Source organism: Pseudorasbora parva, chromosome 9 (genome assembly GCF_024679245.1).
Source record: "Pseudorasbora parva isolate DD20220531a chromosome 9, ASM2467924v1, whole genome shotgun sequence".
Lineage (NCBI taxonomy): Eukaryota > Metazoa > Chordata > Actinopteri > Cypriniformes > Gobionidae > Pseudorasbora > Pseudorasbora parva.
This window is the reverse complement of record NC_090180.1, coordinates 32,665,626-32,679,272: the sequence shown is the minus strand read 5'-3', so window position 1 is coordinate 32,679,272 and position 13,647 is coordinate 32,665,626. Positions and strand designations below refer to the sequence as shown.

At 38.5% G+C, this 13,647-nt stretch overlaps 1 protein-coding gene across 2 annotated transcripts in view; it reads right to left on the bottom strand.

The window, feature by feature from the left end:
• The window catches only part of dspa (desmoplakin a), a 34,108-nt gene extending 32,929 nt beyond the window's left edge, over positions 1-1,179 (bottom strand). The window contains exon 1 of one of the 2 annotated variants that reach the window (XM_067452252.1): positions 325-1,179. In XM_067452252.1, the coding sequence (XP_067308353.1) occupies positions 325-575 (251 nt within the window). In that variant the 5' untranslated portion in view covers positions 576-1,179. The remainder of the gene's footprint in view (positions 1-324) is intronic. The other variant, XM_067452253.1, reaches the window with a different exon arrangement.
• Positions 1,180-13,647: the final 12,468 nt, after the last annotated feature.

Genomic DNA, 13,647 nt, shown 5'->3' with positions numbered 1-13,647 from the left:
TAACCTTTTTGTGTTTCTTATTGTGATTAATAGACAGTTTCCTGTCTCACGCCATAATAGAATAGGTCATATTTTTTATTCCTAAAATTTTACAATTTCATACAATATCTGGACTCCTAATTGTGTCGTCCACCTCTTAGATGTTTAACCAACTTTAACTTATACAGCAAAATATAAAATAAACACCTGTTGACATGCAGTAAAAGTGAATGTAAAGCCTAACTCTGATAAGAAAGACTCGAGTTCATGCTTGGACATCCGACTTTATTTCCGACTTTGTTAATAAATAACACACAACTTGATACTTCGTTAATGGAAACTCACCCCATTGTTCCAATTGTTCCCCCTCCTCCTCCTCCTCCTCCTCCTCCACCTCCCTGTGAGTTTTTGGAGAAACTGTGTGAAAAGGTCTGTGTGTGGCCATCGTTGAAATCGGAATGGTATCCGTTTCCACTCATGAACATCTGCCCTCCGTCATTGCGGGAAAAACCGTAGCCCACTGAGGTGAGGTCGGGCCGGGAGCTGGATCTGCGGCTGAGCTGGTTGAGCCTGGTTTGAGATCCGGACAAACTCATCTCTGTAGAAACTGCAGCAGCACGTCAACGACGAGTGTCAGCGAAACAAGCGCAATGAAAGCTGTAAAAGTCCTCCTCTCCTGCTCTGCTGTTCTTGCGCGTCTTTGCCCGTCTGTGAGTGCGCAGATACTGGCCCCTGAGCGCTGGATAGTTCCGGTTTTGCCGTTAGACCACACCTGCACAGACTCATTGCCGCTCGCCTCGCGCTTTCCCATGAGAGGTGCGGCCAGTGAGGTGTTTCCGACAATCCCCCCCACTTTCCCATGGAATTCTCGCATACTGTCAATTATTATTTTTCTTGCTCAAAATTTGTGTTGTTGTTTTTTTTGTTTTTTTTTTTATCACTTGAACTTCAGCCAACTTTGTTAACATGCATGCAAATATTTTTTTTCCAAATAACTTTCTATTAAAAGCTGATCTTCTAGACTACTGCATATTCCTATTTTTTATTTATGTTAATTAATTATTCATTCGTTTTGCAAGGTTTCAAATACTGTGTCACAGCATACTTTAAACACGTATTTCACTAGCCCTACATACAAAATACATGCTTTAAAAAGTAATTTGTAACGATTACACAAGTTTTGTAACTTAATCTAAATACTTTAGAATAGCCTACTTTGGAATAAGTTAATAATGTAACACAAAGGGTCCACCAAACCGCATATTATTTTAAACAACAACAGTTTTCCACAATATATATATATATATATATAGAGAGAGAGAGAGAGAGAGAGAGAGAGAGAGAGAGAGAGAGAGAGGGAGGGAGAGAGAGAGAGAGAGAGAGAGAGAGAGAGAGAGAGAGAGAGAGAGAGAGAGAGAGAGAGAGAGAGAGAGAGCTTGTTTCTGCCACTAAATATAAGAATAAAAAAAGTGATTCAGATTTTTTTATCTCACTTTTTTCATCACAATTGTGAGTTTGCTCCTTAAGACAATTCTTACGATTCTGACTTTTTTTCTCTCAGAATTTAAACACAATTATAAAAAATTCACAATTGTGAGATCAAAGTTTCATACTTTTTTATATTAAAGTTGCAATTCTAAGAAAAAAACATCTGTCTTATTCTCCCCACCTAAATTTGTAGCAACATTACATGAGAGTTTGTCACAATTCTAAGAAAATATATCAGAGTGTGAGATATAATTGTGCAATTGCGAAGAAAAAAGTCAGAATTGTGAGATAAAATGTCGCAATTTCCTAAGCACATTACTTAACGTGAAACATGAGAATGCCATGGATCATCCAGGTAACAACAGTTCCGATTCAAGGGTTTGTGCATTTTTGAATGTGGCAGTTATTTTCTCTTCTGGAGTGTATGTAAACATCTATTATGTGAAATAGCTTATTCAGGACAGTACTAAATAACAGTAACATGCATTTTTTATGATCCCAAATCCCTCTCATATGAATTTCGCATATTCTGCAAAGGGTATGAAACTTGTGAGAAGTACTAGGATGATTTTGCAGACTGCTGAGTCTGAAAATTACCACACTCTTAAAAATGCTGGGTTAAAAACAACCCAAGTTGGGTTTGAAATGGACAAACCCAGAAATCGGGTTGATTGAACCCTAAGAAATGCATCCATTCAAACAAACCAATTTCTGGGTTTGTCCATTTTCAACCCAACCTGGGTTGTTTTTAACCCAGCATTTTTTAGAGTGCAGTTGCTGTTTACATAATTTCATGTTACAGTTTACATTAATGTTTAAATGGAATAAATGACATTAAAATTCAACACTAAAGTAAAAATTAAAGTAGGTACTCAGGTAATCTAAAATACTTTTCGTACTGTAATTTGATTACCACCCATTTAAAATGTAACTGAAATGAAATATGTTACTCCCAAAAACCTGTATCCAAGGCATCCATAATAACATATAAGGCATCCCATGTAATCAGTGAAATGGTGTGCACGCGCATCTTACATTTGTTTAAAATTAAGTTGTAAGAAAATTTACATGAGCTCGCAGGGAACCAAAAGAAGCACGCCCTGTCTGACTCAAACACACACACACACACACTCAGTCCGCGGAGGACTTTCGCCTGCATGTGTCTGTGTATTCCACTGGAGAGCACCACACCCACCTCACCCAAACTCACACACCCTTCACACTCCTCTGTGAGCACAGGGAGGTTCGTCAGGTTCTTTTAGTCTTATCTTGAAAAAAGAAAAGAAAAACACTATAGGACAAAAAGTTTGTAATTGACCATTAGCCTTGACAAGTGTAAAGTACCACTCATAATCATATATTACATTCATTTTACATTGGTGTGGGAAAGTTAGGAAGAGATGTTGAATCTGATGAAAATGAGTCACAGCTTTGTTGTTTATGTCAGCATTTTAAACTAGTTAATAAAACGTAATTGCAACATTACAATACTATGTGTAGCAATACTACACATAGCAATACTACGTGTTACCAAGCGCAATATGAATTGTTAGTATCCTAATCATTACATTTTGCAAAACAGCAAGTATCTTACACAAACTTATCTCAACCAACCAGTTTAGTTTTATGTACATGCCTGTGTATTAGGTGCACACAGTTAAAACCCTCTTTTCAAATCTCAACAATTTAAGTTTACCTTTGAAACTTAGGTTCAGTCCAACTTCACTCTAGATATAGCCCTTATATGTTGAAAAACTAAAAGGTGTAATGTTCTATGATATCACTATATTTTATTATAAATGATCAAGTCATCAAATATGTAAGTATACACATAAGAAATAATTTTGCAATGTTGTGGGTGTGTTTTCTTGTGTCATGTTTAAATGTCATTCTTTTTTCCAGAAAAGGGTTTTGCTCCAGGCAACATTAACATAGATAAGAACATTTTGTAGTGTCATACAGGTCCTTCTCAAAAAATTAGCATATTGTGTTAAAGTTAATTATTTTCCATAATGTAATGATAAAAATTAAACTTTCATATATTTTAGATTCATTGCACACCAACTGAAATATTTCAGGTCTTTTATTGTTTTAATACTGATGATTTTGGCATACAGCTCATGAAAACCCAAAATTCCTCTAAAAAAATTAACATATCATGAAAAGGTTCTCTAAACGAGCTATTAACCTAATCATCTGAATCAACTAATTAACTCTAAACACCTGCAAAAGATTCCTGAGGCTTTTAAAAACTCCCAGCCTGGTTCATTACTCAAAACCGCAATCATGGGTAAGACTGCCGACCTGACTGCTGTCCAGAAGGCCATCATTGACCCCCTCAAGCGAGAGGGTAAGACACAGAAAGAAATTTCTGAACGAATAGGCTGTTCCCAGAGTGCTATATCAAGGCACCTCAGTGGGAAGTCTGTGAGAAGGAAAAAGTATGGCAAAAAACGCTGTACAGCGAGAAGAGGTGACCGGACCCTGAGGAAGATTGTGGAGAAGGACTGATTCCAGACCTTGGGGGACCTGCGGAAGCAGTGGACTGAGTCTGGAGTAGAAACATCCAGAGCCACCGTGCACAGGTGTGTGCAGGAAATGGGCTACGGGTGCCGCATTCCCCAGGTCAAGCCACTTTGGGCTACAGAGAAGCAGCACTGGACAGTTGCTCAGTGGTCCAAAGTACTTTTTTTGGATGAAAGCAAATTTTGCATGTCATTCGGAAATCAAGGTGGCAGAGTCTGGAGGAAGACTGGGGAGAAGGAAAGGCCAAAATGCCTGAAGTCCAGTGTCAAGTACCCACAGTCAGTGATGGTCTGGGGTGCCATGTCAGCTGCTGGTGTTGGTCCACTGTGTTTTATCAAGGGCAGGGTCAATGCAGCTAGCTATCAGGAGATTTCGGAGCACTTCATGCTTCCATCTGCTAAAAATTGTATGGAGATGAAGATTTGATTTTTCAGCATGACCTGGCACCTGCTCACAGTGCCAAAACCACTGGTAAATGGTTTACTGACCATGGTATTACTGTGCTCAATTGGCCTGCCAACTCTCCTGACCTGAACCCCAAAGAGAATCTGTGGGATATTGTGAAGAGAAAGTTGAGAGCCGCAAGACCCAACACTCTGGATGAGCTTAAGGCCGCTATCGAAGCATCCTGCATAACACCTCAGCAGTGCCACAGGCTGATCGCCTCCATGACACGCCGCATTGAAGCAGTCATTTCTGCAAAAGGATTCCCGACCAAGTATTGAGTGCATAACTGAACATAATTATTTAAAGGTTGACTTTTTTTGTATTAAAAACACTTTTCTTTTATTGGTCGGATGAAATATGCTAATTTTTTGAGATTAGATTTGAGATTTGAGAATTTGGGGTTTTCATCAGCTGTCAAAATCATCAGTATTAAAACAATAAAATACCTGAAATATTTCAGTTGGTGTGCAATGAATCTAAAATATATGAAAGTTTAGTTTTTATCATTACATTATGGAAAATAATGAACTTTATCACAATATGCTAATTTTTTGAGAAGGATCTGTATTTGTCTGATTTCAGTCCTACAAGGACAACTATGTATGGAGGGTGTGCACACCTCCAGGTGTCATGTGACATCTTGTGGTGTCCCCCAAGGGTGTTTAATCACACCAATAATCACACCTGAACCAGCTAATCAAGATCTTACTGCAGACTAGACACTTCCAGCAGGTGTGTTGAGGCAAGTTGGAGCTAAACTCTGCAGGACAGTGGCCCTCCAGAAAGAGTTTGGACACCCCCGAGAGTATTCCGACAATGCATAACATTATGACCACCTTCCTATTATTGCGTTGGTCCCCTTTTTGCTGTCAAAACAGCCCTGACCCAACAGGGCATGGACTCCACTAGGTGTGCTGTGGTATCTGGCACCAAGTTGTTAGCAGCAGATACTTTAAGTCATGTAAGTTGCAAGGTGGAGCCTCCATGGATCAGATTTGTTAGTTCAGCACATCGCACAGATGCTCGACTGGATTGCGATCTCGGGAATCTGGAGGCCAAGTCAACACCTCAAACTCGTTGTGCTTCTAAAACCATTCCTGAACCATTTTTGCTTTGTGGCAGGGCGATTTATCTTGCTGAAAGAGGCCACAGCCATCAAGGAATACCGTTTCCATGAAAGGGTGTAGATGGTCTGCAACAATGCTTAGGTAGGTGGTATGTGCCAAAGTAACATCCACATGGATGGCAGGACCCAAGGTTTCCAAGCAGAACATTGTCCAAAGCGTCACACTATCTCAGCCGGCTTACCTTCTTCCTATAGTCCATCCAGGTGCCATGTGTTCCCCAGGTAAGCAATGCACACGCATTGTGCCATTCATGTGATCTAAAGAAAACCCAATTGATCAAACCAGGTCACCTTCTTCCATTGCCACTTGGTCCAATTATGATGCTCACGTGCCCACTGTTGGTGCTTTTGGCGGTGGACAGGGTCAGCATGGGCACCCTGACTGGTCTGCGGCTATGCAGCCCCACACGCAAAAAAACTGTGATGCACTGCATTCTGACACCTTTTTCTATTAGAACCAGCATTAACTTCATGAGCAATTTGAGCTACAGTAGCTCCTCTGTTTGATCACACCACACAGGCCAGCCTTTGCTCCCCACGTGCATCAATGTGCCTTGGCCGCCCATGACCCTGTTGCCGGTTCACCACTGTTTCTTCCTTGAAACACTTTTGATAGATACTGATTACTGCAGATCAGGAACACCCCACAAGAGCTGCAGTTTTGGAGATGCTGACCCATTTTTCTTGCCATCACAATTTGGCCCATGTCAAACTCACTCAGATCCTTGCGCTTATCCATTCATCACATCAACTTTGAAGACAAAATGTTTACTTGCTGCCTAATATATCCCACTAACAGGTGCCGTGATTAAGAGATCATCAGTGTTATTCACTTCACCTGTCAGTGGTCATAATTTTATGCATAACGTTTTAATTAGTTATAATGAATCAATATAACATATTTAGTTTTTACTGACTTATTTTACCCATTTAAAAAGGTCCTATATAAGGACAGCTTTACTTGCTTCTATTTTAGATTGGTTATGTGTATAATTGTTTTACATCTTACACCCTAAATGGTTTGATAACACTGTTGCAGGTTAAAAAACAAAACAAAACAAAAACAAAAAACACATTTAAATTAAAAATACTGGCAAATGATTTGTTCTGGTTAATTTTAAATTATTTCTAATTATTTTATTCTAAAAAAACAAAAACAAATCCTAAAACAAAATGAGCTAACTACTGCTTGTTGTCTCTGACTGGGAACATAGTGTTTCTCTTAATCTTATAGTGGCACACACCTACAGACTCACCAGTCAAGCCCTTAATAATTTCACGATTTAATTCCTTTTAGTACAGTTAATAGTTGCACTTTTGAAGAAAAAAAAACTGCACATGAACAAACTTGCCTCTACTATAATTGTAACGACTGAAAGAAACTTCAAATACAGTATACACTTGACAAAGCAAGAAACAAAACCACCGCCCAAGCCTCACACACCACGCTTTAGTATTGTGCATATCAAAACTTGGCTATACTTTCAAAGTTTCTGGATTAGACACAAGAAAAACTCTCTTTCTGAGTGCCTATGTGCATTCACATGTGTGAACTGGAAACTGGAAACATACTGTTGTAGTTTAACAACCTTAATTATTATGCTATTTTTTTCATGTAAAACCATTATGTGCATATGTAATGTACTTATAATGTACAAGGGACAGTTATTAACACTGCTTTCCAAGACTGTGAAAACCTAGAGTTATTTGTCATTTAGTAAAAAAAAAAAAAAATAAAAAAAAAATAACTTTGTTAGGCCTACTTCAGAGGATGCATTGCATATTGTTTTCTCTCTCTCTTTCTCAGGCCCGCTGGACATCCTCTTGAGTCGGGGCCTATGAGGCTCAGCCCTCGATGCCCCAGGTGACAGACTTCAACATGCAAACTGATGTGTTGGGCTTCCCATAATTGGAGCATGGCTGGTAAATCAGGATGAACCATTTGGGATGACGTTTTAATTAAAATTATTTGCATATTAACAGAATGAAACCCTTTTCTATTGACATCATTAAATACTTTGATTGATGCTGATTTTATGGTGATGTGGGTGCGGTCTTGTCTTGCTATAACCAGACCAATCTCAATTTAAGATTGAACATTGGCCTGTGGAGTCTGTGCTCTCTTCTGCACATGAGGCTTGACAAACAAGCATTATTCAAATAACTCTGTATACAATTGGACAGTCCTTTAACCAATCAGACCACAAGAGGCGTGATCAACAGGCAACGGCCCATCGCTTCTCTATCTGTCATCTTGTTAAACCCGCCCATAGGGTGCCAGGAGGATAAGCCAGTCTGTGATTAATTCCTGCAAAAGTGTAACAGAAGCAGCAGAAATTAATGTACGGGTTTCCAGACTGAGTTGCAGGGCGAAATCAAATCGCCTGCAGATCAGGCTGGGTTTATCCAGTCAAGGTGCAGTCTAGCTCCAAATATGTTTGGGAATCTGGCAATCGCATGAAAGCCACATTTTATTTCTGCTTTTTGAGGACTTCATTAAGGGAACTGGATGTAGTTTGCGTGAAACTGTTCTTACACAGATTACACACAAATCTGTGTGTACGCTGTTGAGGGCCCCTTTCACATCTCTAGTTCGGTTCATTTGGTCCGAACCATTGGCAAACAATTATACATTGTTGCATTTTTGGCACGTGACAACATCCACTTCACTCATTGGACATGGCGTATTTCCTTTGCTTTTCGATTGGTCAGAATTTACATGTGGGAAAATTCCAAAGGAAGAGGAAAAGCCAGCAAACTAAACAACTATGGAGAGACAACTGTGCAGGCTGGTTTTATCCCTGGCCATAATCTACAATATTGTGTATATTTACCACAGTATGCAAACAATACATTTCTATAATGAAGTGTAGATGCGACTTGAAAACAACGTTCTAATGCACTGCAAACAGTGAGCGCTCATCACTTCAAGCGGAGACATGCATTAATTATTCTTAACTCTGACATGCTCATCTTCCGAAAATATTGCCAGCGATCTATCAGGTAATGTCATGCTCATAATATCAGCACAGCTGGTTTAGTCCAAAAATTATCAGTACATTTGCAGTTGGTTCTGTTCGAGATCGGATTACACTCTCACCTCAAACGAACCGCTCCAGAGTTCGTTTGAAAGCGTACCGAGACCACCTCTTCAACAAGGTCTCGGTACGCTTGTTTTGTCCGCTTTTGGTGCGCACCCGAGTGCGATTGCTGCTTTCATACCTGACCAAACGAACCGCACCAAAGAGAGAAACGAACTCTAGTACGATTCAACCGAACTAAATGAGGCAGGTGTGAAAGCACCCTAACATTCACTAGAACTAAATGTTCAAGGCTGTTGACTGCAGTCTCCCATTTCAAAGTCGAGCAGCCCCACCACTGAAAGATGTTGGCCGATCCTTACGAATGAGCTAACATATGCCACACAAATCATCATTCACTTTGGTAAAAGCCTATTGGCATAGCTCCATCCACTTAGCCAGGTCTGGCACGCTCTTATCAGTGAGATCAGTCAAGGAGCTGGGTAATATTGAGGCAATAAAACCTCAGGAACTGCCTCATCCACCTTTTGATTTTGGCCTTGGAAAAGCCACAATCACTGCAGTATTTAAATTTGGTCAGTCACTTGCCCGTGACTCAAGTGGAAGCCCAGATGCCGTACTTAAACCTGTCCAATTGCACACTTCTTGGGGTTTGGTATCTAATTCTACCTCCGCCATATTTCGCCAATTTATAGGCTCAACTACAAACCAGGGGTCGTCTTGATGCGGTATGAGGTGTGTGCAGTCAGGGAAGGTGGAGAATACACTTGCAAACTTGTTCTGCAACTTGGCTATACCGTGACTTGGGACAGGGAAAGAAGCAAAAGGGATCAGGATGACTGATCTCGGGTTGGAACACACCTCAGGTTGGAGCTTCGCCTTCTCCATCACTGATAATGCCAACAGAGACACAGGGACCGCCACACTCCATCATTTGGGGAGATGTTATATTTGACATGCACACACCCTATCTGTTCACACCACCTCATAATCTAGATTGCCAAAAAAACTGTGCAACTTTGAAGGGCCCTTGTCACTTGGTAAGTAATGTACACTGTAACAAATTACTGAAGTTGCTAAATTTTACAGAGAATTACTGTTTAAGCATTTTACAAGATGTAGCTGTAGTTCGCAATGTATTATGGGTCAAGCCACAACCACCTGAACCTCGAATATCAGCAGGATTCATCTGAAATTAATAAATATAAGCAATAACTGATACAAAATATCAGTTTAATTCAATGTTACTGTAAAAAATGTTTACAAATTACTGTATTTCACATATAACAATTAACTGCAAATTGCTTTCCAATCAAATTTACAGCAAACAACAACATTTTTGCAGGATTTTAGTGGCAACTTTGTTTGCCTGTGAATCCTACACTCTAAAAAATGCTGGGTTAAAAACAACCCAAGTTGGGTTGAAAATGCACCGACCCAACAATTGAGTTGTTTTAACCCAATGGTTGAGTTGTTTTAACCCAGTGGTTGAGTTGTTTTAACCCAGTGGTTGGGTTAAATGTTGCTTAAGACAACCCAATTGCTGGGTAAGAACAACTCAACCATTGGGTTAAAACAACCCAATTGTTGGGTCGGTGCATTTTCAACCCAACTTGGGTTGTTTTTAACCCAGCATTTTTTAGAGTGTACGGTCAATGTTTTACAGTGTAGAGCTTGAACTGGGGGAATATGAGGAATTTGTCTACTGGTGAAAGGTCTCTTGATTAAGGGTGTGGAGTTTTGCTCACAGGTCGAAGATGCACAGAATGTTGACTTTGCAACCTTGTGAATAAGTTAACGGATCATGTTCTTCCAGGTCTGATTAAATCGTTCAACTAGCCCATGCATCTGTCTGTGGATGGTACACATGGGTATGAATCGGTTTTGTCCAAAATAAATAACAAGATATCATATCCTGTGTGTCCTAATTAGTGGAATAGTGGACATATACATTAAAACAAAGTAAAATATATCTGGGAAACTGTTCTTTTTTTTTGTATGTGGGGGGTGGGGGGGGTCAATTAAATAACCGGTTCGTCGGGTTTCTTTTCATATTTATTTTGATATAGAAACAAAAGAATTTAATTTATATTCAGTTTGCAAAGCACGTGAGCATGAATCACACAATATTCGTCTTTGATCTCGTAACGTAGGTGGCTTATCCACTACTAGTGAGAGCTGTCCATTTTGAGTGCACTTATTTCACTTCTCGCATGACTGCCGCCGCCTACTCTCGCCTTTCAAGGCGAGGCATTTGGCATGTCGAATGAGCCTATGAAAAGTGTATAGTTGCCACCCCTAATGACCTGCAAGGGTTAATGATTTCAGTCAATTGCTCATCATTTTGCATACTTCAACCACACACTCTTTATCCATCTAAGACATTTTAGTAATATCTCTCAGGTAATAGAGACATTTTGCTATTCAAAAGAAAGTAATTTAGACTATTTTAAAAAATAAAAAAGACCCGAATGGACCCTTTAGCTCTGCTTTATCCAAACACGCTTATACAGTATCTACTCTTCAGAATATAGCATCCAGATATTGCGAGGGATGGGTCACAAAGGTGAGCCAACGCCTCTCTCTTGCTTTCCCACTGCGTCGCCATGATACAGGTGTGGCAGCTCAAATACCCCCATGTCTGCAGCTGCTCTGTTACCACTTGTTGTGTTTTCTTTCTATGCGTAAGGCTTTTCATGACAACACATTACTCATACTGTATTCAGACACACCCTTGGCAGCATATTCTGCTCGTCTTAACTCCCTGGCAAGAGCACACACATTTTTGATGAGTTTTTAATTTATTTAATTTTTTTATTACACTAGAGACTGACAGCTGAAGCAGGTGTACGATTTCTTCGCAAGCAAGAGTGACTTTGTGTAGCCTATCTAAGAGGACTTTGAAAAGGTCAAAGTACAGAATACATCTAGACACCAGATGAAATATTTGGATAAACCATTCAGTGATTGATAGCAAAACTTCCCATCAGCTGCAAACTCATCAGATACCTCAGAAGATGACACACACCTAATGATTTCATCAACCACAGCCCATTTTCACCTGCTCATTGTAGCTCTTACACAATCACATAAGACAGAAACTGAGGAAAATTAATTTAAGACCCAATGGCTTTTAGGTTCACAATGGGAACCTGCCATTAAAAAGCTAATTATATTGCCTATTTCACAGCTATTCTACAAAATGCAAACGTTTATTAGTCACATAACTACAGATTAAAACACTATGTACCCGAAGCCTCTACTAATACTCTAATGAGAGTTGGTTGACATGTAGTTGCAGATTAATGAGTGAGTTAATATGTGGTTGCAAATTAATGGGTTGGTATGTAGTTGCAAATGAATGAGTTAGCTGACATGTAATTGGAAATGAATGAGAGTTAGTTGACATGTAATTGCAAATTAATGAGTTTGTTGACATGTAGTTGCAAATTAATGTTAGTTGACATGTAGTTGCAAATTAATAAGAGTTAGTTTAGAGTTAGTTGACATGTAGTTGCAAATGAATGAGAGTTAGTTGACATATAGTTTCAAATGAATGAGTTAGCCTAGTTGACACACTGTAAAAAAAAAGTGTTGGTTTTTGTTGGTTTAACTTAAAAAAGTAAGTAACCTGGTTGCCTTAAAAAAATTAGTTTATTGAAATTAAAAATTTGAGTTGATACAATGAAGGCAATTTGTTTAATAAATAGAAACTCAAAATATTAATCTGTCTGAACCACATAACAAATTGATAAATCATGAAAATAGCACAATTTGGCATGTTTCACTGCGTCATCAGAAATATAACACACACAATTACCCAATATGCTTACAAAATCTTTTGTTGAATCTCAAAAAATGTTCACTGTATTAACTCAAAATTTTAATTTCAATGAACTCAAAATTTTAAGGCAAACAGGTAACTTTTTTCTAAATATTTTTTTTACAGTGCATGCATTTGCAGATTAATAAGTTTTAACATGTAGTTGCAAATGAATGAACGTTAGTTGACATGTAGTTGCGGAGTTAGTAATTATATTTCATTCCCAACCTGCAAACCCCTTGTCCTGAGAACAAAAATCAGTCTCTGCTGTGATAGCATTTGTCTTATTGTAATAATTGTCAATAATACGTAGGCTATATCCATGTGTGACGAACAGAAACAGCCACCCTATGCATTATTTGTCTTTTTTAATCAATAAAAAGTTGAGAAAACCATAAAATAGGCTAAGTCAATAAATAAGCACAGTGTCTGTTTTCTCACATGACTCCGTTTACGACTCATGGCTGGGATTGAAGGTTGAAGACTTTAATGAAAGGGTGTGACCAGCTTCTCTTTTCTATCATCAGAGGTGAACATAACCAAAGCTGTGGCTGATGTTAAAGCGAAAAACAAAGTGCTGAATAAAACTGAGGACTGAATAAAATGAAACAAACTAGCAAGCAAATATAGGCTACGCTTCCTAATTTTGACATCCCGAATCAAACAAGATCCAATTGACTAGGGATTTTAAAGAGTATTACTACTTTTAAAGAGTTTTTGTTTTTAATGTCATGTGTCTTTGAATGAGTGAATAAAGGAGCAGTGCAAAAATGAATTTAGCATAGTGAATGTGAATAGGTATAAGTAAAAACATGTTCTCAAAAAAAAACGTAAGCATGTGTTAATAAGAGTCATAACCACTGCCTTACAATACACAATTCAATGTTCACTTCAAATGTTTTCTTGCTTCTGTAAACAAATACATGATAACTGCAAAACTCCTGTAACACTATTTCACCACTAGATGGCAGGCTTATTTAAATTATGCTAGTGCACAAGTAGTAGAACTGTTTGGGCTTTAATATACATATACAAAACTGGTCAAGTCTGGAAACATTACTATTGTTAATGTTTTTGAAAGAAGTATTTTCTGCTCATCAAGCCTGGATATATTAGATAAAAAATACAGACAAAAAAAATTATATTGTGAAATATAATATTATTCGAATTTAAAATGATGGTTTTCTATTGAATATTTTCTATTGAATTTAATATAC